The sequence below is a fragment of the Procambarus clarkii genome, chromosome 85 (genome assembly GCF_040958095.1).
Source record: "Procambarus clarkii isolate CNS0578487 chromosome 85, FALCON_Pclarkii_2.0, whole genome shotgun sequence".
Classification (NCBI taxonomy): Eukaryota; Metazoa; Arthropoda; class Malacostraca; order Decapoda; family Cambaridae; genus Procambarus; species Procambarus clarkii.
The window spans coordinates 22,906,746-22,933,401 of NC_091234.1; the positions used below are offsets into that span (position 1 = coordinate 22,906,746).

The following is a 26,656-nucleotide window of genomic DNA, read 5'->3' on the forward strand; positions in this document are numbered from 1 at the left end:
TTCAACAATTCGAAGAGCTTTTAGATATGTGGAGGAACAAAAAGTTATATATATATGGCCAGAGAAATAATGGACGCATGTGTAGTTGTTAGGTTTTCTGTAAAAACTAAAACTTAAGATAAAACAATGATGTGGCAGAGAGGAGGACTTCCTATACGACCCAGCAGTATCGCCGGCGTCCAGCAGGCAGAGGGTAGCCATAGTGGTGGCACACGAGCTGGCGCATCAGTGGTTCGGTAACCTCGTCACTCCCGTGTGGTGGACCGACATTTGGCTCAACGAAGGTTTCGCCACCTTCATGGAGTACACTGGCACTGATCATGTGAGTCGATACCATATCAAATCCAGCCTCATGTGAGTCGTTACTATATCAAATGCAGCCTCATGTGAGTCGATACCATATCAAATCCAGCCTCATGTGAGTCGTTACTATATCAAATGCAGCCTCATGTGAGTCGATACCATATCAAATCCAGCCTCATGTGAGTCGTTACCAGATGAAATCCAGCCTCATGTGAGTCGATACCATATCAAATGCAGCCTCATGTGAGTCGTTACCATATCAAATCCAGCCTCATGTGAGTCGATACCAGATGAAATCCAGCCTCATGTGAGTCGATACCAGATGAAATCCAGCCTCAGCAGCTGTTTTAGATTTCGCTACTCAGAACAAAATGTCCATGTAGCACGGACTATAGTGAGCCCGTAAGGTTTCAGCAGCGTTCTGACTTACTTTTATTGTTTAGAATCATTAATTTATTAGGATTAACATAATAAGCTCCATTAGATACGTAATGATATGTATTCACCTAGTTGTGCTTGCAGGGGTTGAGCTCTGGCTCTTTGGGCCCGTCTCTCAACTGTCAACTAATCAACTTCTTTTTCCACACACACACACACTTCCCCAGGAAGCAGGCCATATCTACTTCTGCAAGATGAACAGGGGAATCAGGCTGAAAGAAACTGTGCCCATTTGTTTCCGCCTCTGTTGGGGATTCTATACTCTAAGATTCTATATTTATAGATTCTAAGACTACAAATATCGAGTGCTGTCCACTCAGCCGTCAGGCCCCCCTAACTTATGTAGCTTATTTTGGCTTATGTAGAAACTCATCAGTGGGGAGCTTCCTACCATGGTGTGAACTGCCCAGTTTATTAATTTTTATTATTGTTAACAAAAAATTGTGGGTGTCTGTCTACATTCAGGATCTGACTGACAAATATTGTGTAATTATTATTATTATTTGTATAATTCTTCTTATTATTTTTTATAATTATTATTTTTCTTAATATAATTCATATTCTTATTAATAGTAAATGGAGTACTGGTATTATTTTATTATTTCTCTATTACTATGATTATTATAGTAGTAATATTATATTATTATTACTAATATTATTATTACTAATATTATTATTATTACTAATATTATTATTATTATAATTATTGTTGTTACTAGTACTGTTATTAGTGAGGAAATCCACTGGGGCTGTGAGGCGATGCGAACCTGCGACCAAGGCATTGCCAGCCGCAGACTCTACTACTGTACCACCATGACTTTCTAAAAATCTAACTTTCTAACAGATCAACAGTGGTAGAACATGCGGCTGGTAATGCCTAATGGGGCAGGAAACAGTGCGCTCAAACTTGATTAACTTAACCTCCCAAAACGTTATTTTTGCTTAAGGTAAATGCTCAAACTGTTCCAAATAGATCGTTATAATAACATGGACACACAATGAAAAAATATTGATTTTCCCAAATTATACAATCTTAGGTTTTTAAAACGGCTTAAAAAAATATTAAATTTCACAAATTGTTCATTTGGTGTTGCTATGGTACCCAGAACAGCATATTTTTGAGATTTTTTTTTTTTGAGATATATACAAGAGTTGTTACATTCTTGTAGAGCCACTAGTACGCGTAGCGTTTCGGGCAAGTCCTTAATCCTATGGTCCCTGGAATACGATCCCCTGCCGCGAAGAATCGTTTTTTCATCCAAGTACACATTTTACTGTTGCGTTAAACAGAGGCTACAGTTAAGGAATTGCGCCCAGTAAATCCTCCCCGGCCAGGATACGAACCCATGACATAGCGCTCGCGGAACGCCAGGCGAGTGTCTTACCACTACACCACGGAGACTGCTGATGACTGATTTGTAGATAAATGTCGTACTAACTTCACATAGTGACGGGTATGCATTCCCCAAGGTGAAGACGTTACATCAAATTCAGATTACATACAAAAGAGAGAGAGAAAAAAAAAAAAATCCCATCTCCAGAACATTTTTTGGGACAGTGGTGGAAGTAACAGATCTTAACATTGAGCAATGTATTTACATAATATTTAACAAAATACAGCATAATAACATACTTAATCATCATTATTTGTGTTAATATGTATTACTCAGTAATGCTAGAAAGGTACCAGCTACATATTCAAGTACCTACGGGCTCACCATAGCCCGTGCTACTTGGAACTGTTTGTTCCAAGTAGCGAATCTTTAACAACAACAACAGCTACATATTCCCTTTGTGGGCACTTCTTACTACTATTCTCCTTATTTGTGCGTCGAACAGGCTCTTGGATCTCTTTATTACTGCATTATCCCTCAGTTTTAGTTAATAGGAGCTGTTCTCCTAGTGAACATTTTTTTTTTATTTTTTAATTCATATAAAATCCAATTATTAACATTTTGGGATGAAACTTTCACGACGCTGATGCCAATTAATTGGAGATTTGATTAACATTTTCAAGTAATTTTCATATCAATCGAAAAAAATTGTTTCCCGGCCCCTTAGTCGCAGGTTCGCATCCACTCACTGAGCCAGTGGATTTTCTCATTGATGTGTATGTTAGTATGAATTTCTGTGTCTATTATTATTATTATTATTATTATTATTATTATTGCAGGTGAATGAAACACTCAGTTTGTTTAGGTGTATTAAAAAGCTAATTTTCGGATGTAACCTTCCTCCTTTCTCAAGGAATTGTATGCAATGTTCTGCTATATACAGAAGATACAGAATTATATATATAAATATATACAATTCCAGAACATGGTATACAGCACCTTGAGAAAGGATGGAGGTTACCTCCGAAAATTTGGTTTTGATCCACTTAAATTGGGTCTTTCCTTCACCTTCATTCAAGCAATACATGACAAAAACTAACTATTTAACACGGGTGGTGAGCGAACAAGGGGACACAGGTGGAAACTGCGTACCCAGATAAGCCAGAGACATTAGAAAGAACTGTTTCAGTGTCAGAGTAGTTAATATTAGGCAGTGATGTGGTGGAGGCAGACTCCATACACAATTTCAAATGTAGATTTAAGAGTCCAATAGGCTCCACACCAGTTGATTGCAGTTGAGAGGCGGGACCAAAGAGTCAAAGCTCATTATTTATGACAAAGTGATTTTAACATTATTATTATTATAGTAGTAATTAATTGTATGTTATAAACAGTGCACTTGTCATGCTTAAAAACTGTGTCAACCCATGTGTGTGTGTGTGTGGTCGCCAGATTGAACCCTCCTGGAAGATGTGGGAGCAGTTTGTGAGTGATGTTGTCCAAACTGTGTTGGAGCTAGACAGTCTGGAGTCCTCCCACCCCATCAGCATCCCTGTTGGAAGACCCGAAGAGATTAATCAAATTTTTGATGACATTTCCTATTCCAAAGGTAGGCCTATACCGGCAATATAAAATACTGTATAATGATTTAATGAATTTCATGCGCACATTGGATCAGATACATTGTGTCCATTTCACCATAAAATCAAATATTTGATTTGATGGTGACAGACTGTCTGTCTGGCTTTCCAAAGTCGGAGGCCAGATGCTAGGGGTAGCCTCATCCAAAATTGCAAGAATAATAATATGGATAACAGACAAACATAGGCCTCAGTGTATATCTAAGCTAAGTGCTTCAATAAATAATAACATTTATATACAACCACCTTATGCGATTTTAATAGTCTTTGGTCAGCTAACAGGAGTACACAATCCCAATTTTATACATTGTAACATTGAGTAGGCCTCTCGAGCAAGTTAATTACTTCAACCACCACCATCAAAAGCCCGCAAGCAATCTAGCTTGGATGGCTCAACTGTTGACCGAACTGCTGCAGAGTGCCTGTATGCTGCAACAACACAACACGACATTGCTCGTCTCACAGCAGTAGCAGCCCCACATGCAGGGGACTTCCTGTTAACAACGACAATGTCGGCAACTGCCACATGTCTCACACCACACGCCCTCCGAAATGCTGTGGCGCTCTGCTTTGCTGCCCCAATCCACACCAAGTATAGGCGTATTTGTGGCGAGGTGGTTGCCGACAGGTACGGCCACCATGGCCTACTCTGCCAAAACACAGGGGGATGGCACTCGAGGCACAGTGAAGTTAACGACATCATCAAGAGGAACCTCACCACAGCTGGATGCCCAGCTGAGAGAGAGCCCCATTACCTAACGCCCTGTAACTCTGGTGCTCTTTTTGGTCGCCCAGATGGTATCACGGTGAACCCCTGGAAAACTGGCAAGCAGCTGATATGAGACTACACATGCGTAATCAACTCGGGCTAACACCTACATTTACTTCAGTGTTGCACAACCAGGTGGCGCTGCCACTCACAGGGAATCGACAAAATCCCGTAAGTATAGAAAACTGGATCACCACTACAATTTTGTCCCCATTGCTGAAATACTCAGCGCCTGGGGTAGGAGTACCACCAGTTTTTTTTTAAGGAATTTTGTTCTAGGTTAATTGAAACCACAAGAGACCCTACAGCTTCCAGCTTCCTTTTCCAGCGCCTCAGGGTGGCGATAGAGGGGAAACGCACACTTCATTCAGGGTTACTGCCCGCCATCCTTGGAGCTGGACGAACTCTACAACTTATGATAATCATCTTTGTACCTTTGGTAGGATACTTAGGCATATATCGACGACTCTTTAGCTTCAGGGAAACACGACTTGCTATGTATGTATGTATGTATATGTACATGTGTATGTATGTGTGTATATATATATATATATATATATATATATATATATATATATATATATATATATATATATATATATATATATATATATATATAATATAATATATATATATAGGGGGTACCACCTCTGGTGCAATTATAGGGACCCACAGCCTCAGAGAAGGGAACACAGAGCATTCAGGGAAAAACTTGCCATTTGACTCTGAATACGTAATAGTATTCGCTTCTCCTACCACCCCCCTTTTTTATGGTGTACACTTTATTATGCAAGGTTATACAGTTACATATCTGATTTTATACAAAAAATTAACATTAAGAGGACACACAAAAAAGTTCGCTTCCTAGAGGCTGTAGATTTCCTCGAACTCCTCCGACCTTGGGCAGGAACCGAGGATGCAGCGGACATTCCCCCTCTGGATCGCGACACTGAGGCGCTGAAAGAGAAAACTTGCTGCTCTAGGGTCTCTTGTGGTGTCAATGAGCTTGGAACCAAGATCCTTAAGAAACTTTCTTGCACTCTCTCCCCATGGGCCTAGGGTCTCAGACCCTATTGGAACGAAGTTGTACCGATGATCTAATTGCCTGTACTTGGCTGACTTGTCTCTTTCTCTGCGTGTCGCCGCGGCTCCTGCTGTGCCGGCAGAGAGGTTGATGTATGTGGTTGTCAGGGTGGATACACAAGTATAGTCCCATGCCAACTGTCTGCCACCCTTCCACGGTCGCAGTGTGATTCCGTCTGGTCGGCCGGCAAAGCTAACAGAGTCACGGCTCAGTAGGTTGCGGGGCTCTCTCTCCGCTGGACACTGAGCAGAGGCAAGGCTTCTTTTAATGATGTCATTGACTTCGTCGTGTCTAGTGTGCCAACCACCAGATTTTCCACAGTGCAGGCCATGCAATCCATATTCGTCAGCATCTGCCTCGCCGCAAATACACCTATGAACAGTGTGGATAGGGGCAGCAAGACGGAGAGCGACTGCAATATGGAGCTCCTGCGGATCAAGACGTGTGCCTGTCGCAGACATAGGGACTGCCAAAAGGAAGTCCCCTGCATGGGGAGCCTGCACAGCTGTGAGGCGTGCACGATCACTGGGGGTTGTTGCTGCCTCCAGCAAAGCTGTGGCTTCTTTGTCTACAATGGGGCTGTCCCAACTGGATTGTTTCTTAGCTTTCGGCATGGCTGGTCTGAGTGCTGGGTCTGCCATGGCACCCCATTTCGTGGTGCATTCCGTGTAGTGGAGGTCTTGTATCCCTGCTACATCACTCAGGGTGTCAGGTAGAATTTCCTTAACCAGGTCCTTAACCTTATATATATATATATATATATATATATATATATATATATATATATATATATATATATAATATAATATATATAATATATATGCATGCATTTTCAGTTGCATATATGACCGTTCAGGCTTGTTCGCATTTGTGTTCCTCACATGTTCCCCAAAGAATGAGGTGATTTGATAAAATACCATGCCCAAGATTACCAACAGAGTGCCAGCAGGGAATGGGGAATTAGCCTCGGCTACCATCCTCTTTTGTCCGGTCGTGTTGGTCGAGTGGTTAAGGGATCCTGTACATCAGATGCATTGCTTCTGGCAGTATGAGTTCGAGTCACTTCTGGGGTGTGAGTTTTCAGTTGCATATATGCCTGGAGACCGTTCAGGCTTGTTCGTGTTATATATATATATTATATATATATATATATATATATATATATATATATATATATATATATATATATATATATATATATATATATATATATATATATATATATATGCACAGACTACCCTATTCCAGTAGCTGAAGTTTATAACTTTTTAGACAAGAGTCTAAAAAGTTATAAACTTCAGCTACTGGAATAGGGTAGTCTGTGCATTAAGCATTTGGCACTGAGTTTTCCCATATAACAGGAACCGATGAAAGAGCATCCGAGGTCCCACACTATCTCATCGCCTGGGAGAGGATTGGAATTCTGGTTGGTTAAATACCCCAGAATTCCTACCTCTCTTATGGCTTTGAAGTATAGCGTAGTGGATACAGCATGCAACTGCCACCTTGTTGGCCAGTGTTCGAGTCCCCTGGTGGGTTGAGTGTCTAAAAAGTTATATATATATTATATAATATTTTATCCACTTCGGAACTAGGAGACTCGAACCACCGCCGACCCTATGGTCCACGGCCCAATAGGAAAGATCTCAGAGGCAACAAACCCTGTCCAACTTAGATTTTATACCTGCTGCTAAAAATTATGTATACAATTTATATATATGACAACAGCAGCAATTTTGCTCGTGAGATGACTTTTATATTGACAGCAAATGTCAATAGACCGTAAACTTGTTGTGGTGATAATAATTGTCTTGTTGACCAAACCACACACTTGAAAGTGAAGGGACGAGGACGTTTCGGTCTCTCCTGGACCATTCTCAAATCTATTATGACTGGATAGACTTGAGAATGGTCAAGGACGGACCGAAACGTCGTCATCCCTTCACTTTCTAGTGTGTGGTTTGGTCAACACATTTCAGCCACGTTATTGTGACTCCTCGTCTGCAATAATCCTCTTCCACTCAGGTTCAGCTGTCATTCGCATGATGAACTACTTCCTGACTGAGACGACCTTCAGGAAGGGCATCACCAACTACCTCAATGGCCAGTAGGTTCTTCTTCTTCTAGTTCCTCCTCCAAGAAACACCGATCACGACTAACCATTTATTACTCACGACCTGTCATTCATTGACCACACTCTTCAGGCCCTTCAATCCTTTAGCAGGAAGCAACAACTCCTTGAGTTTATTGAACCACCACTTGTGAAGTGCCATGAGTAAGAATGTACAGGGAGCCATGACAATGTTAAGGGAGCCATGACTAACAATGTACAGGGAACCCTGACTAACAATGTACAGGGAACCCTGACTAACAATGTACAGGGAGCCATGACTAACAATGTACAGGGAGCCATGACTAACAATGTACAGGGAGCCATGGCAATGTTAAGGGAGCCATGACTAACAATGTACAGGGAGCCATGACAATGTTAAGGGAGCCATGAGTAAGAATGTACAAGGAGCCATGACAATGTTAAGGGAGCCATGACTAACAATGTACAGGGAGCCATGACAATGTTAAGGGAGCCATGAGTAAGAATGTACAGGGAGCCATGGCAATGTTAAGGGAGCCATGACTAACAATGTACAGGGAGCCATGACAATGTTAAGGGAGCCATGACAATGTTAAGGGAGCCATGACAATGTTAAGGGAGCCATGAGTAAGAATGTACAAGGAGCCATGACAATGTTAAGGGAGCCATGACTAACAATGTACAGGGAGCCATGACTAACAATGTACAGGGAGCCATGGCAATGTTAAGGGAGCCATGACTAACAATGTACAGGGAGCCATGACAATGTTAAGGGAGCCATGACTAACAATGTACAGGGAGCCATGGCAATGTTAAGGGAGCCATGACTAACAATGTACAGGGAGCCATGGCAATGTTAAGGGAGCCATGAGTAAGAATGTACAGGGAGCCATGGCAATGTTAAGGGAGCCATGACTAACAATGTACAGGGAGCCATGACAATGTTAAGGGAGCCATGAGTAAGAATGTACAGGGAGCCATGGCAATGTTAAGGGAGCCATGACTAACAATGTACAGGGAGCCATGACTAACAATGTACAGGGAACCCTGACTAACAATGTACAGGGAACCCTGACTAACAATGTACAGGGAACCATGACTAACAATGTACAGGGAACCCTGACTAACAATGTACAGGGAACCCTGACTAACAGTGTACAGGGAACCCTGACTAACAATGTACAGGGAACCCTGACTAACAATGTACAGGGAACCCTGACTAACAATGTACAGGGAACCCTGACTAACAATGTACAGGGAACCCTGACTAACAATGTACAGGGAACCCTGACTAACAATGTACAGGGAACCCTGACTAACAGTGTACAGGGAACCCTGACTAACAATGTACAGGGAACCCTGACTAACAATGTACAGGGAACCCTGACTAACAATGTACAGGGAACCCTGACTAACAATGTACAGGGAACCCTGACTAACAATGTACAGGGAACCCTGACTAACAATGTACAGGGAACCATGACTAACAATGTACAGGGAACCCTGACTAACAATGTACAGGGAACCATGATTAACAGTGTACAGGGAACCATGACTAACAATGTACAGGGAACCCTGACTAACAATGTACAGGGAACCCTGACTAACAATGTATAGGGAACCATGATTAACAGTGTACAGGGAACCCTGACTAACAATGTACAGGGAACCCTGACTAACAATGTACAGGGAACCATGATTAACAGTGTACAGGGAACCCTGACTAACAATGTACAGGGAACCCTGACTAACAATGTACAGGGAACCATGATTAACAGTGTACAGGGAACCCTGACTAAGAATGTGCAGGGAACCCTGACTAACAATGTACAGGGAACCATGACTAACAGTGTACAGGGAACCATGACTAACAGTGTACAGGGAACCCTGACTAACAGTGTACAGGGAACCCTGACTAACAGTGTACAGGGAACCCTGACTAACAGTGTACAGGGAACCCTGACTAACAGTGTACAGGGAACCCTGACTAACAATGTACAGGGAACCATGACTAACAGTGTACAGGGAGCCACGACTTGTTAGGTACAGGATCTTATTGTAGTCACTTTTGACCTTACTGTAGTTTCTTTGATCTTACTGTAATCACTTTGACTTTATTATAGACACTCTGACCTTATTGTAGTCACTCTGACCTTGTTGACCAAACCACACACTAGAAAGTGAAGGGACGACGACGTTTCGGTCCGTCCTGGGCCATTCTCATGTCGATAGTGACTTGAGAATGGTCCAGGAAGGACCGAAACGTCGTCGTCCCCTCACTTTCTAGTGTGTGGTCTGGTCAACATACTTCAGCCACATTATTGTGACTCATCGCCTTCACTCTGACCTTATTGTAGTCACTTTGACCTTATTGCAGTTACTTTGACCTTTTTGTGTTCACTTTGACCATATTATAGTCACACTGAGACCTAATTATAGTAACACTGACCTCTTTATAGTCACTTTCTGACCTTATTATAGTCACACAATGGCATGCTATATAGACTCTGATCCTTATTGTACTCACACTAGTATTTTATTGTAGTAACATTTAGGACCTTATTATAGTCACACTAGGACCTTATTATAGTCACACTAGGACCTTATTATTGTCTCACTAGGACCTTATTATAGTCACACTAGGACCTTATTATAGTCACACTAGGACCTTATTATAGTCACACTAGGACCTTATTATTGTCACACTAGGACTTTATTATTGTCACACTAGGACCTTATTATTGTCACACTAGGACCTTATTATTGTCACACTAGGACCTTATTATTGTCACACTAGGACCTTTATTATAGTCACACTAGGACCTTATTATTGTCACACTAGGACCTTATTATAGTCACACTAGGACCTTATTATAGTCACACTAGGACCTTATTATAGTCACACTAGGACCTTTATTATAGTCACACTAGGACCTTATTATAGTCACACTAGGACCTTATTATTGTCACACTAGGACCTTATTATTGTCACACAAGGACCTTATTATTGTCACACTAGGACCTTATTATAGTCACACTAGGACCTTATTATTGTCACACTAGGACCTTATTATTGGCACACTAGGACCTTATTATTGTCACACTAGGACCTTATTATTGTCACACTAGGACCTTATTATAGTCACACTAGGACCTTATTATTGGCACACTAGGACCTTATTATTGGCACACTAGGACCTTATTATTGTCACACTAGGACCTTATTATTGTCACACTAGGACCTTATTATAGTCACACTAGGACCTTATTATTGGCACACTAGGACCTTATTATTGTCACACTAGGACCTTATTATAGTCACACTAGGACCTTATTATTGGCACACTAGGACCTTATTATTGGCACACTAGGACCTTATTATAGTCACACTAGGACCTTATTATAGTCACACTAGGACCTTATTATAGTCACACTAGGACCTTATTATCGTCACACTAGGACCTTATTATAGTCACACTAGGACCTTATTATAGTCACACTAGGACCTTATTATAGTCACACTAGGACCTTATTATAGTCACACTAGGACCTTATTATAGTCACACTAGGACCTTATTATAGTCACACTAGGACCTTATTATTGGCACACTAGGACCTTATTATAGTCACACTAGGACCTTATTATAGTCACACTAGGACCTTATTATAGTCACACTAGGACCTTATTATTGGCACACTAGGACCTTATTATTGTCACACTAGGACCTTATTATTGTCACACTAGGACCTTATTATTGTCACACTAGGACCTTATTATTGGCACACTAGGACCTTATTATAGTCACACTAGGACCTTATTATAGTCACACTAGGACCTTATTATCGGCACACTCAGACTTATAATAGTGCCAGTATGACCTTAGTATAGTCCAGTATGACCTTAGTATAGTCCAGTATGACCTTAGTATAGTCCACTCTGCCCTCTTTATAGTCACAACGAATCAGTTGTGACTCTAATTTGAGTCGGTTGACTCAAGTTGAGTCAGCCAATCAGTTGAATTGATTGGATTCTCCTTAACCAATCAGGACTTTAATATAGTCACACTCTGCCTCTATTATAGTCATACTATGACCATTTTCTAGTTATATATGTTATATATGTGACTATAAAAGTTAAGTTGCAAGTTGTTAAGGTCTTGAGTAGTTCTACACTCAGGTGAACTGCGATCATTTCAGGGGAGGGCGGGAGGGGTGGTTATCTTTGAGGTTATCTTTGAGATGATTTCGGGGCTTCAGTGTCCCCGCGGCCCGGTCCTCGACCAGGCCTCCACTCCCAGGAAGCAGCCCGTGACAACTGACTAACTCCCAGGTACCTATTTACTGCTAGGTAACAGGTGCATTTAGGGTGAAAGAAACTTTGCCCATTTGTTTCTGCCTCGTGCGGGAATCGAACCCGCGCCACAGAATTACGAGTCCTGCGCGCTTATCCACCAGGCTACGAGGCCCTAACCCACGAGGGTGGGTTATAAAATATTGACGAATGTGATGTTTTAAAATAATGGGTTTCTCTTGCACCATAAACTAACACATCAACAAGTCTTAGCTCCCAGCTGGGTGCTAGAGAGTGACTGTTACTTCATGAAAGACGAGTTGATTGAGTGGACAACAACCCAACTCTTATTTTAGAGAGTTATTTGATAGTTTAGTTGCTTCCTGCTGTGATCATGTGGTAACACACACACACACACACACACACACACACACACACACACACACACACACACACACACACACACACACACACTCTCTCTCTCACTCTCACTCTCTCACTCACTCTCTCACTCTCTCACTCTCTCACTCTCTCACACTCACACTCACACTCACTCACACACACTCACACACACTCACACACACTCTCACACACTCTCTCTCTCTCTCTCTCTCTCTCTCAAATCACTCGTCCAAAAGTTAAATAACAAATATCACGAACCGGATTCTGTAGCGAATCGCGTTAAATGAAATTAGGCAGATGATGAAATATATATTAATGTCGTTCGGCGGTAAACCTTACTAGTGGCCAGTAGCACAGAATCCCACGTCCGGATATAACGACGGTCGTTGACAGAATATTCGTGCCAAGGCCTGCTGGGCACTACTATACTCTCCTTAACACTCCCAGCCCAGTATAGGCACCCAGGCTTAAACCAATCAGGACAGTTCTCTCCCAGTGGAAAGAGGCCGTGACGTCACAACTACGTCATGGCTGAGGCCTAGTGTTTTCGCGACGGTTGAATCCCCTGTTTTCCTGACCGCCAGCTGGAGAAAGTCCCTCTCACTTCGTTTCTCGATGCTGCCTCCCTGGAGTCAACTAATTTAATACATAACTTCTCCTTGCTGTAATTACCAAACGACTAAGCACGGCCCTTTTGATACCTATGGCCTTCTGAAGGCATAAGCTTCTTTACTAGATACCCAACAAGGTATACTTAAATCTTTAATTTACAAAACTCGACCTTGTGCACACACTCTGTGCACTCACTTTGCACACATTACCACAGCTGGCAAAATTCATTCTCTCACAATTAATTAATAATAATAATAATAATAATAATAATAATAATAATAATAATAATAATAATAATAATATTTATTTAGGTAAAGGTACATACATAAAGAGATTTTACAAAGTTTGTTGGCTTTATAGATAGAGCTAGTACATACAATGCCTAAAGCCACTATTACGCAAAGCGTTTCGGGTTGCAAAGCGTTACAAAGCGCATTGTAATTAACAATGAAAGTCCTATTTGGTTAATCGAGTGTAAGAGAGGTTGTTGGATCTTTGCGCCAGTCGCACAAAACACCGAATTAACGTTCGTTGAATTATGCTACTGTGTGTGTGTGTGGGGGGGGGGGGGGAGGAAGTGCATGGGTAACAGCTTCTCCATATAGATCTACCCTGGCTTTTCGCCCTGGAGAGGACACTCCAGCCTCGGCATCCAGAGCGCAACTCAATAGTCTCCCGAGACTTCAAAATGCCTACTAGGCATTTGCTATTAATGCCTGCTATTACTAATTATTAGCAGAATATCTTGCATCGTTACACTGGCTGAAACTGCGAACACTTCCAGGGCGTATTCCAACGCTGAACAAGATGACTTGTGGCGGTACCTGACGGAGGCTGCTCATGAAGACGGCACACTGCCCCCAGACACAACAGTCAAGATGATCATGGACACGTGGACGCTGCAGATGGGTTACCCCGTCATCAATGTACAGAGGAGTGCAGACGGCACCGTAGCAACCATCACACAGGTTGGTAGTTATCTTATCTTGAGATGATTTCGGGGCTTTAGTGTCCCCGCGGCCCGGTCCTCGACCAGGCCTCCACCCCCAGGAAGCAGCCCGTGACAGCTGACTAACACCCAGGTACCTATTTACTGCTAGGTAACAGGGGCATTCAGGGTGAAAGAAACTTTGCCCATTTGTGTCTGCCTCGTGCGGGAATCGAACCCGCGCCACAGAATTACGAGTCCTGCGTGCTATCCACCAGGCTACGAGGCCCCAGTTCCTCAGCGTTTTACTCTTAAAAAACAAAATAGCAGGACAGGATAGAATGACTAGCTATTGATCACTGTAGTGAAGGAGACGACTATATTATTGACCATGATATTGTTGAAGACTGACATTTTATTGACCATGATTCTGGAGGAGAATGACAAGTTATTGACCATTATATTGTAGGATCATGGCAAGTTGTTGACCATAGTACTGATGGAGTCTCACATTTTATTGACCATGATTCTGGAGGAGAATGACAAGTTATTGACCATTGTATTGTAGGATCATGGCAAGTTGTTGACCATAGTACTGATGGAGTCTCACATTTTATTGACCATGATTCTGGAGGAGAATGACAAGTTATTGACCATTATATTGTAGAATCATGGCAAGTTGTTGACCATAGTACTGATGGAGTCTGACATTTTATTGACCATGATTCTGGAGGAGAATGACAAGTTATTGACCAATGTATTGTAGAATCATGGCAAGTTGTTGACCATAGTACTGATGGAGTCTCACATTTTATTGACCATGATTCTGGAGGAGAATGACAATTATTGATCATTGTATTGTAGGATCATGACAAGTTGTTGACCATAGTACTGATGGATACTGATATTTTATTGACCATGATATTGATGGAGACTAACAAGTTATTGACAATGGTACTAAAAATGATTTACATGTTATTGACCTTGGTACTGAATAAGACTGACAAGTTATTGACCAAGGTACTGAAGCAGACTAAGAAGATATTGACAATAGTTCTAAAGAAGATTAACATGTTATTGACAGTGATAACGAAGGAGATTGACTGGTTATTAACCATGATATTGATGAAGACTAACATGATATTGACCATGGTACTGAAACAAACATGTTATTGACCATGGAATTGTAGGAAACTGAAATGTTATTGATAATGGTACTGAAGGAGACAAATATATTATTGACCATGATATTGAAGGACGCCGACATATTATTAACCATGGTACTGAAAGACACAAGCAGGTTATTGACCATGATTATGAAGGAGACTAACATGTTATTGACTGAGACATTGATAGATTGACAAGGTATTGACCATTGTACTGAAGAGACGAACACATTATTGACCATGGTCCTGAAGGAGACGAACACATTATTGACCATGGTCCTGAAGGAGACGAACACATTATTGACCATGGTCCTGAAGGAGACGAACACATTATTGACCATGGTCCTGAAGGAGACGAACACATTATTGACCATGGTCCTGAAGGAGACGAACACATTATTGACCATGGTACTGAAGAGACGAACACATTATTGACCATGGTACTGAAGAGACGAACACATTATTGACCATGGTCCTGAAGGAGACGAACACATTATTGACCATGGTACTGAAGAGACGAACACATTATTGACCATGGTCCTGAAGGAGACGAACACATTATTGACCATGGTCCTGTAGAGACGAACACATTATTGACCATGGTCCTGAAGGAGAATGACATGTTATTGACCATGGTCCTGAAGAGACAAACACATTATTGACCATTGTCCTGTAGAGACGAACACATTATTGACCATGGTCCTGTAGAGACGAACACATTATTGACCATGGTACTGAAGGAGAATGACATGTTATTGACCATGGTCCTGAAGGAGAATGGCATGTTATTGACCATGGTCCTGAAGAGACAAACACATTATTGACCATTGTCCTGGAGGAGAATGACATGTTATTGACCATGGTCCTGAAGGAGAATGGCATGTTATTGACCATGGTCCTGAAGAGACAAACACATTATTGACCATTGTCCTGAAGGAGAATGACATGTTATTGACCATGGTCCTGAAGGAGAATGACATGTTATTGACCATGGTCCTGAAGGAGAATGGCATGTTATTGACCATGGTCTTGAAGGAGAATGACATGATATTGACCATGGTCCTGAAGGAGAATGGCATGTCATTGACCATGGTCCTGAAGGAGAATGGCATGTTATTGACCATGGTCCTGAAGGAGAATGGCATGTTATTGACCATGGTCCTGAAGGAGAATGACATGTCATTGACCATGGTCCTGAAGGAGAATGACATGTTATTGACCATGGTCCTGAAGGAGAATGGCATGTTATTGACCATGGTCCTGAAGGAGAATGACATGTTATTGACCATGGTCCTGAAGGAGAATGACATGTTATTGACCATGGTCCTGAAGGAGAATGGCATGTTATTGACCATGGTCCTGAAGGAGAATGACATGTTATTGACCATGGTCCTGAAGGAGAATGACATGTTATTGACCATGGTCCTGAAGGAGAATGGCATGTTATTGACCATGGTCCTGAAGGAGAATGACATGTTATTGACCATGGTCCTGAAGGAGAATGACATGTTATTGACCATGGTCCTGAAGGAGAATGACATGTTATTGACTATGGTCCTGAAGGAGAATGACATGTTATTGACCATGGTCCTGAAGGAGAATGACATGTTATTGACCATGGTCCTGAAAGAGAATGGCAAGTTATTGACCATGGTCCTGAAGGAGATTGGCAAGTTATTGACCATGATATTGATGTGGCTCATGATTCCAAAGGAGACTGTAAAATTATTACCCACGTTTCTGAAAGGGAGTGAAATATTTGTCCGCATGGTACAGGAAGAGACATACAGTACTGGATTATAAATTGTCTGACAAACGAGAAGTATCAGAGGTGGAGAATGTCACTTGGTGAGGCATCTCAAGGCTCCGCTCCATTTTTTATTAACAAGAGACAAATATATTATTGTCTAATATCTTGATATGAGGGTAAACAGTAATGTCAATTTTGCAGATATCGAAAAAATTGTAAATACATTAAGCTCAAAACCAGTTTATGCCTTACAATAGAAAATTGTATATTATGCAATTTTGAGCAAACTTTGATAAATACAGTTCAACGTAGATGAAAGTATTCCTGAGGAAGGGTAAATCTAGTTCAATTATATAGGATTAATGATGTAGTTACTGGTAACTTAAATACTGATAAATACTTATGGGTAATGGTTCAACCTCTCCTCTTTATAGCATGTTTTATTATGAAGTATACTTTACATAAGGTTAAAGCTGATGTACATGAAAATGGAAGCCACTGGCAAAATCAACATATTGGATTATATCTTGCACTAGTAAGACATCACTTGGATTATATCTTGCAATGGTAAGACATCACTTGGATTATATCTTGCACTAGTAAGACATCACTTGGATAATATCTTGCAATGGTAAGACATCACTTGGATAATATCTTGCACTTATAAAATGTCACTTGGATCATAAACATAATGTTCAACGGACCATAAACATAATGTTCAACGGACCATAAACATAATGTTCAACGGACCATAAACATAATGTTCAACGGACCATAAACATAATGTTCAACGGACCATAAACATAATGTTCAACGGACCATAAACATGGGGGGTTTTCTTGCAGCAGGAATTTATTTGCTTTTAATTTATTTAATTTAAATATTAAATTATTGATTTATTGAACTTATTTTAATTATTATTAATTCAAAGTTGACTGTATAATTAAAAGTTATCCTGCTAGGTGTTTACCTGTACACAAGTTTTGGGGGTAATGTACGTAGCATATTAATCAAATAATTGATAATTATAAAAAACTACTAAATTAATGTTCTATTACTAAAACGGGTTAGTATTACAGCTAAAATGGATTCGTAAAATGGTAATCATTGGCCTAAACTGTTAAGTTGTTATAGTTTAGTCATCTAGCATCAGACTTTCTCCACCTCATGTAGTTCGTCCTGGACCTTTGTTAATGGTAGCTATTGGTACTTGCTAGAGCAAGAGTTTGTAAAGTCTCTTGTAGGTGTTAACACCTCGCTGTGATTTCTCGAGTTCTTCACGGGTTACCTGCTGCAATTAGAATATTGTTGTACACCATAACAATTGTACAACAATCGACTTGAGAATGGTCCAGGACGGGCCGAAACGTCGTCGTCCCTTCTACTTCTAGTGTGTGGTCTGGTCAACATACTTCAGCCACGTTATTGTGACTCATCGCCTGCAATTGTACAACAATATTCTAATCAATACAATGTGACTATATTAATGAGGATTGTGTAATTGGTAAAACCAGTCATACCCTTGGTTGGGTGTTATCATAAAACTAAAAGACATGAGGTTCAGCCGGATATTTAGCACTTCCTGTTGATATGTATGAGGTCGCTGTGGCAAAATCACTGTTGGGTGATTTATATTTGTAATCTTTGCAGTGTTGCGTACCGCTAGACACACGGGCAGCTTCTCTGTTTGCATTCTATGTCCGAGCCTGCTCCCTCCACCCGACTCCTGGTTCAACCTTGACGCCGAGCGGACGTCTGGATACCTCCTCCGCCTGGGAGCCGCCGAATCATGTCTTGTTTTCGCGTTTTGGCTTTGCTACTGCCGTTTGGCATCCCTCTTCAACGGACCGATTGTACGACGCCTGGCGCACATATCGCCTTGGGTCACGGGATTGTTGATAGATTTTTTTGGCGTGTTCTGGCTGGTTCTCCCAGCGGGGTGACGGTGTTCGGGGGCCGGCTTGGCCGAGAGGTGCCGGGGGTTGGTGGGGCTTGGTGGGGCTCCTGGTGTGCCCTCATCCGTGGTGGGCGGTTGGCTTCTGCTCTGCCCGAGGACACTGGATGACTTTTTGCGTTTTAGTTGGGGGCAAAGTTTTGGTTTTGCTACCTGGTGTTCTCTGTGTGGAGCGGGGCCGGTGCTTGTCACCCTGAGGGACTCCTGGGTCTCACCAATCATCTGCCTGACTGTGCGTTTATTTGCCGTATGGCATATTAGTTTCTAGTGATTGGCGTCACTCGATTCGCGTTTTGGCTTGGCGTTTCACCTTTCCGGGCTTCGCGATTCACTCTTAACAGGTACGCCGAGGTGCATCCGATCCCACGATCGTCGTCGCCCCTAAATCAACAACAACAACTCCCTCCACCCTCGGGTCAAATAAAAATACGGTTCTGTTTTGTGTTTTTATTGACAATGGAAGGGAGTCCTTAATTTCAGGGTAGATTTGTTTACATTAAATATAGAGAACACTTTTCGATCAAGTTCAATCACTAGACTGTTGTTTTAAGAATACTTGTTGAATTTAAATAATTGTTTAGATGATGTCATGGATCTTCCATTCTCTATAATCCTTTTATGACTGACTAATGTAAATTAACAGCATCTTATGGTGGTTAGTATGTTACTGTCAGATTTCCGACATATATTAACTGAAATTGACACAATGACCAAAGAAAAATGGGCTGTGAAAGTTCATCATCTGTAAATTAGAGGAGCGTCTTTCATTACTGCCTTGAGCAACACCAGCTTCATGCTTTATTATTTTATTTGTATAAATTAGAGGAGCGTCTTTCATTACTGCCTTGAGCAACACCAGCTTCATGCTTTGTTATTTTATTTGTATAAATTAGAGGAGCGTCTTTCATTACTGCCATGAGCAACATCAGCTTCATGCTTTATTATTTTATTTGTATAAATTAGAGGAGCGTCTTTCATTACTGCCATGAGCAACACCAGCTTCATGCTTTATTATTTTATTTGTATTAACTTTTTTATACTTATCAGAGTAGCATGTTATTAATAAATTAAAATTGTTATTAAAAAAAAAAAGCTTTTATTTGTGATTAATTTTAAAGTTTTTTACTTGTTAGATATTTATTTAGGTAAAGGATCATACATTGAAAAGGAGTTACAAACATAATTGCCCGAAACGCATTGCGTAATAGTGGCTTTAGGCATTGTATGTACTAGCTCTATCTATATATCAATCCATTAATGTAACATCACTTGTATGTATATACCTTACCTGAATAAACATCTGAATCTGAATCTGAATCTGAATCTAATGTCGGATTAATAGATAGAGCTAGTACATACAATGCCTGAAGCCACTAATACACACAGCATTTCGGGCAAGTGATAAATGAATTGACTTATGAATGGACCATTGATAAATTGTCAAAACTCAGCATTCTGTATGAATTTCGAGCTGATGAAGAAGCCGGTGGCAGCTTTGGGGAAAGACTGCTTGTCTGAAAATTATAGGCTTAATTGATGTTCTATAGACTCCCCCACCAATACTTCCCATCATATATCAAGCAACATCCATCCATCAATTCGTTGGTCTCAAAATTTAATAGTTTGTATTGCAACCAGGTTGTCGATTGCGTACTAGTATTCAGTGCTTTTGATGTATTGAGAGTGGGTGAAAAAGCCTGTGGCTTGTTCAAGGTATAACACTCAGTGAATAAATATTAGATATTTTAAAAATTGCAAAGAAAGGTATATGAGTGCCAAAGGTCGGACATAAGAACCTGCCATGAATAAACCAGTAGGCCTTCAAAAACCTTTTCATACTTTTATATGAAAAGGTTACGCATAGTTTTTTGTCCCTACCCAATAATTTAAAGAACTTTAATATCATTGCAGGAACGATTTTTGCTGGTGAAGAGCGCAAACTCGTCGGACACTCACGACTACAAGTGGTGGGTTCCCCTAACATTCACTAGTCAGGATGACCCAAATTTTAACAACTCACAAGCCATGGTGTGGTGGATGAAGGATTCTGAGCCAGAGATAACAATCTCTTCACTGCCCGGGAAGGACCAGTGGGTTATCTTCAACTTACAGGAGACAGGTTATTACAGAGTGAACTATGACGAGGACAACTGGAACTTGCTCATCCAGCAGCTCAACACCGACCACCAGGTCATCCATGTGATAAACCGCGCTCAGATCATCGACGACGCCATGGACCTCGCCCATGCTGGTACGTTCTGCCGTTGTTACACCAACACGTAGACCCGAGGAACACATAGAACTATTGACCACTGCTGCCCGGGGAACACGTAGACCTATTGACCGCTGCCCGAGGAACACGTAGAACTATTGACCTCTGCTGGCCAGGGAACATGTAGACCTATTGACCGCTGCCCGAGGAACACGTAGAACTATTGACCACTGGCCAAGGAATACATAGACATATTAATCACTGCACGGGGAAACTATAGACCTATTGACTGCTACACGCTGAACACAGACCTATTGACCACTGCATAGACCTATTAAATGTTTGCTGCACGGGGAATACATAGACCTATTAACCGCTTGTCATAATTATGAGTCGACGGTAGCCCCTAGGCGGCCTCTAGCTGAAAGTTGTTCCTAGGCGTTCCCTCCATATCTGAGGGAATATACCTATTCGGGGATAGGATAAATATGTAGACAGATGTGATAAAGTATATGAATAAATATGAGAGATTGAGAGTCAATAGGAAATATTGTGAGGAGGAAGAATCGAGAGGCGATGTGCTTCCTTCTGGATGGAAGTGGGGATTTACATCACGGGTTATAACACGGTTACATCACGCCCGTCGATGGGGGACTCGTCACTTCAACTAAAAGATACGAGAGCGGACGGATGCCTGTTTCATTACCTATTTTCCCTGGGCTTGTTTCATCACTCATAAACCCATGAGACGGCACGTACCAAAATAAGTTAAGACTGGCACTTCCAGGAAGACTGTGCATCAGCAACTGTTCTTGTTCTATTGCCGGATTCGCTAGGATGGGGAAGATGTGCTGAGGGCGAGGAGCCGGTCGGCCGAGCGGACAGCATGCTGGACTTATGATCCTGTGGTCCTGAGTTCGATCCCAGGCGCCGGCGAGAAACAATGGGCAGAGTTTCTTTCACCCTATGCCCGTGTCACCTAGCAGTAAAATAGGTGCCTGGGTGTTAGTCAGCTGTCATGGGCTGCTTCCTGGGGGTGGAGGCCTGGTCGAGGACCGGGCCGCGGGGACACTAAAGACCCCGAAATCATCTCAAGATAACCTCAAGAGGGCGTGTCACGTCGCGGTGACCGGGAGCTTGATCCACTGAAGCGGTCATTAGTCGCCAAAGAGATGGCGTTCCTCTTTTTTTGCACCTGAAAAGAAGAGGTGGGGACTGGTTATACAAGGAGTTGTCACTGTGGCCAGGAGTCCATAGCGAGGAACACATGGAGGGTAACGAAGATAGCAATGAGACTGAGAGATGTTAACCAGGAGCCTGAGAGAAGAGGCACGGCCATCAAGTGTGAGAGACCCCACCGACAAGTAGACAGGAGCTGGAGCTACGTACTCTGACGGTACGCCGACAGATACCAGAGGTGAGGACCTGTAGTGAATTTTGGATGAACTTTAATAGACAATGAGGTAATACGGAAATTTCTAGAGGACAGATGCCAAGTGAGAGGCCGTGAGGAGTGTTATTGAAAAAACGGGCAAATTGTATGCCCAGGGTCGTTATGACGAACCAACCAACGAAGTTTGAAGTTTTATAACTTCAACCTTGACGTTTTATACAAGGGAGACCAAGAGGGCGCCTGTTTCACCTATCCCAAGGTGAATAGTGAGGGTTGTCGAAGTCCTGAGTGAGTGAAGGACTGAAAAGTTTGTTTTCTAGAACACGAACGCCTACAAGTGAGGTGGGGCCAAGAGCTGTGTACCAGTGTGTGTCATTGTGAAGCCACGTCCCGGGAAGCGAACGCGCACGCACGCACGCACGCACACACTCACACACACACACACACACACACACACACACACACACACACACACACACACACACACACACACACACACACACACACACACACGAGGGGTTAAGAAAATTCTTAACAGATATAGCATGGGAAACAGAGCTCAGGGGAAAGACGGCCCAAGATATGATGGATTACATCATGCAGAAGTGCAAGGACGCAGCAAACAAGTTTGTCCCAGTCCAAAAGGAAAACAGAGAAATGAAAATGAGAAACCCATGGTTTAATCAGAGATGTAGGCTAGCTAAGCAGCAAAGTAAAAGGGCATGGAGAAACTATAGGAATAACAGGACACTGGAGAGCAGAGAAAGATACCAGAATGCCAGGAATGAATATGTCAGGATGAGAAGAGAGGCAGAAAGACAATACGAAAATGACATCGCAAGCAAGGCAAAGACTCAGCCTAAATTGTTGCATAGCCACATCAGGAGAAAAACAACAGTATACAACAATATACTTGTAACATATTGCATTTTTGTACAGCCACTAGTACGCGTAGCGTTTCGGGCAGGTCCCTGGAATACGATCCCCTGCCGCGAAGAATCGTTGTTACAACCAAGTACACATTTTACTGTTGCGTTAAACAGAGGCTACAGTTAAGGAATTGCGCCCAGTAAATCCTCCCCGGCTAGGATATGAACCCATGACATAGCGCTCGCGGAACGCCAGGCAAGTGTCTTACCACTACACCACGGAGACTGTCACAAGGAAGGAAGAAATGGCAAGGAAGTGTGTGAGGAATTGAATAAGAAATTCCAGGAGGTCTTCACCTTAGAACAAGGAGAAATTCCTGAGGTAAGTGAGGGAATAGCTAACCAGGAACCACTGGAAGACTTTGAGATTACCAGTGGGGAAGTAAGGAAGTGTTTACTAGAGTTGGATGTGACAAAAGCTATAGGCCCAGATGGAATCTCCCCTTTGATACTAAAGGAAGGAGCAAGAGAACTGTGCCTACCACTCTCCATAGTGTATAACAAATCACTGGCAAGAGGGGAACTGCCAGATATTTGGAAAGCAGCTAACGTAGTCCCGATATACAAGAAAGGGGATAGACAGGAGGCACTGAATTACAGGCCAGTGTCCCTACCATGCAAGCTGATGGAGAAGATTGTGCGAAAAAAAACTAGTGGAGCATCTGGAGTGAAGGAACTTTGTAACACAGCATCAACATGGATTCAGGGATGGCAGGTCCTGCCTCACAGGGTTACTTGAATTCTACGACCAGGCAACAAAAATAAGGCAAGAAAAAGAAGGGTGGGCAGACTGCATATTTTTGGATTGTCAGAAAGCCTTTGATACAGTGCCACACAAGAGGCTAGTGCGAAAGTTGGAGATGCAGGCTGGAGTGAAAGGGAAGGTACTCCGGTGGATAGAGGAGTACCTAAGCAACAGGAGACGAGGAGTCAGTGTCTTGGGGGGATGGGTGAAGAGTGGAGGGATAAGAGAAGGAGGAAGAGGAGGAGGAGGGAGAGAGGGGAGGGGTAAGAGAAGGAAGGGTAAGAGCAGAGAGGTAATGGTCACTGCGCGGTAAACACCGGCCCACCACGGTGATGGTCAGCTACTAGCTGACCCTCCCATGTGGGACCCTTGTGACAACCGTCGCTGCCTCACCAACCACTGCTCACTGTATAATATTAATTTAATTCTAAAGTAAAATCATAGATAAAGTTATTTAAAACATTTTTATCTGATTCTTTATTTTTCTTGCTGTATTTTATGAAGATGAACACAAATTATTTATTTATCAAGAAAGGCTAGTTTAATCCAGCGTTCTAACACATCATGGCAACTCTTGGTAGGCCTACAGTGTTCATGCCCCAGCCGGCACACAGATCCTGTTACACTCCCCGCCTCTTCATCTCCCCCCTCCCCTCCCTTCTTCTGCCCCTTCCTCCTCCTCATTCCCGTTCTCTTATCCCTCCCCCCTCCTCTTCCCCCTTCTCTTACCCCTCCCCCTCCTTACCCTCCCCTTCTCTTACCCATCCCCCCTCCTCTTACTCCTCCTCTTACCCCTGCCCTCTTACCCATTCCTCCTCATCCACTTTCTCTTACTTCTCCCCTCTACCCCCTCCTTATCCTCCTTCTCTTACCTCTCCCCCACCTCTTCCCCTTCCTCTTTATCCTCATTCTCTTACCACTCCCCTCTTTCCTCCTCTTCCCCTTCCTCCTCATCCCCTTCTCTTACCTCTCCCCCCCTCCTCATCCCCCTTCTCTTCCTCCTTCTCTTACCCCACCTCTCCCCTCACCCCTCCTCTTCCCTCTACCCTCTCCCCCTCCTCTTACCCCCTCCCCCTCTTACCTCTACTACTCCTACCCCTGCTATTCTTCCCCTTCCTCTTCTCCTCCGTCACTTAATTCCCCTCTCACCGACATCCTCCTCCCTCTTCCTCCTTCCCCCTCCCACCTCTTCCTCCTTCCTACTCCCACCTCTTCCTCCTCTACCTCATCCTCCTTCCTCCTCTGCCTCTACCTCCTCCTCCTCTTCCTTCCTCCTCCTCCTCTTCCTCCCTCCTCCTCCATCTCCTCTGCATTCCTCCTCCTCCTCCTCAATCTCATCCTCCTTCCTCCTCGCCCTCATTCTCCTTCCTCCTCGCCCTCATCCTCCTTCCTCCTCGCCCTCATCCTCCTTCCTCCTCGCCCTCATCCTCCTTCCTCCTCGCCCTCATCCTCCTTCCTCCTTGCCCTCATCCTCCTTCCTCCTCGCCCTCATCCTCCTTTCTCCTCGCCCTCATCCTCCTTCCTCTTCGCCCTCATCCTCCTACCTCCTCGCCCTCATCCTCCTTCCTCCTCGCCCTCATCCTCCTTCCTCCTCGCCCTCATCCTCCTTCCTCCTTGCCCTCATCCTCCTTCCTCCTCGCCCTCATCCTCCTTTCTCCTCGCCCTCATCCTCCTTCCTCTTCGCCCTCATCCTCCTTCCTCCTCGCCCTCTTCCTCCTCCTCCTTCCTCCTCACCCTCTTCCTCCTCCTCCTCCTCCTTCCTCCTCCTCCTTCCTCCTCGCCCTCCTCCTCCTTAAGTGCAGTATGGATGCACTTCCATATATAAGACAAAAAGTTTTAAGAATGTTTCACACACATCAATCAAGCAACATTTACAGTTTATATAAATTATTCTAGGGAAGGATACATAAATTTTATATTTAAACATATTAGTGTTTAGTGGAATACATAAGGAGTCAAATTGTTTTAAAAGGGTGATGTTTAGCAAAATTATGAAAACTAATTTTATCTGATCATAGAATAACTAAATGTATTTTGAATGTTTCATACAGCTATTAAATATCATTCACAATTTATTAATGAATTTGACAAAAAAGACCATAATTTTATATTTAAACGTGTAAAAATTATTTGTAAAACATTAGGAATAAAATAGCTTTAGAAAACCGCATAATATAAAACCTATATGCTTGGATTTTTGGAGTAAAAGTTTCTCAAATGCTCTCCTGCACCATTCTCAATTCAAGTTATTTGTACACCTATGGGAACACGTATATGAAAGTTTCCAAAACGTTTTGTGTTTGCTGGGTGTGTGTGTGTATATATATATATATATATATATATATATATATATATATATATATATATATATATATATATATATATATATATATATATATACAATATATATATATTTATATATATATTATTAAATATGACCGAAAAAGTAAGATTAATAATTCTAACACGAATTTTCTCAATCTTTCGTACATTATGCTTCACTGTTGGAGGTAAATCAAAAATCAATTCTCCAAAATTCATTTTTATTTCTAGTCTGACGCAACACGGGCGCGTTTCGTAAAACTTATTACATTTTCAAAGACTTTTAGTTCAC

At 42.3% G+C, this 26,656-nt stretch overlaps 1 protein-coding gene across 1 annotated transcript in view; it reads left to right on the forward strand.

The window, feature by feature from the left end:
* The window catches only part of LOC123746672 (uncharacterized), a 237,022-nt gene that overhangs the window by 63,257 nt on the left and 147,109 nt on the right, over positions 1 to 26,656 (forward strand). The window contains 5 exon segments of the mRNA XM_069316905.1: positions 139 to 322; positions 3,528 to 3,684; positions 7,594 to 7,675; positions 13,750 to 13,933; positions 20,675 to 21,014. Coding sequence (XP_069173006.1) covers positions 139 to 322; positions 3,528 to 3,684; positions 7,594 to 7,675; positions 13,750 to 13,933; positions 20,675 to 21,014 — 947 coding nt within the window.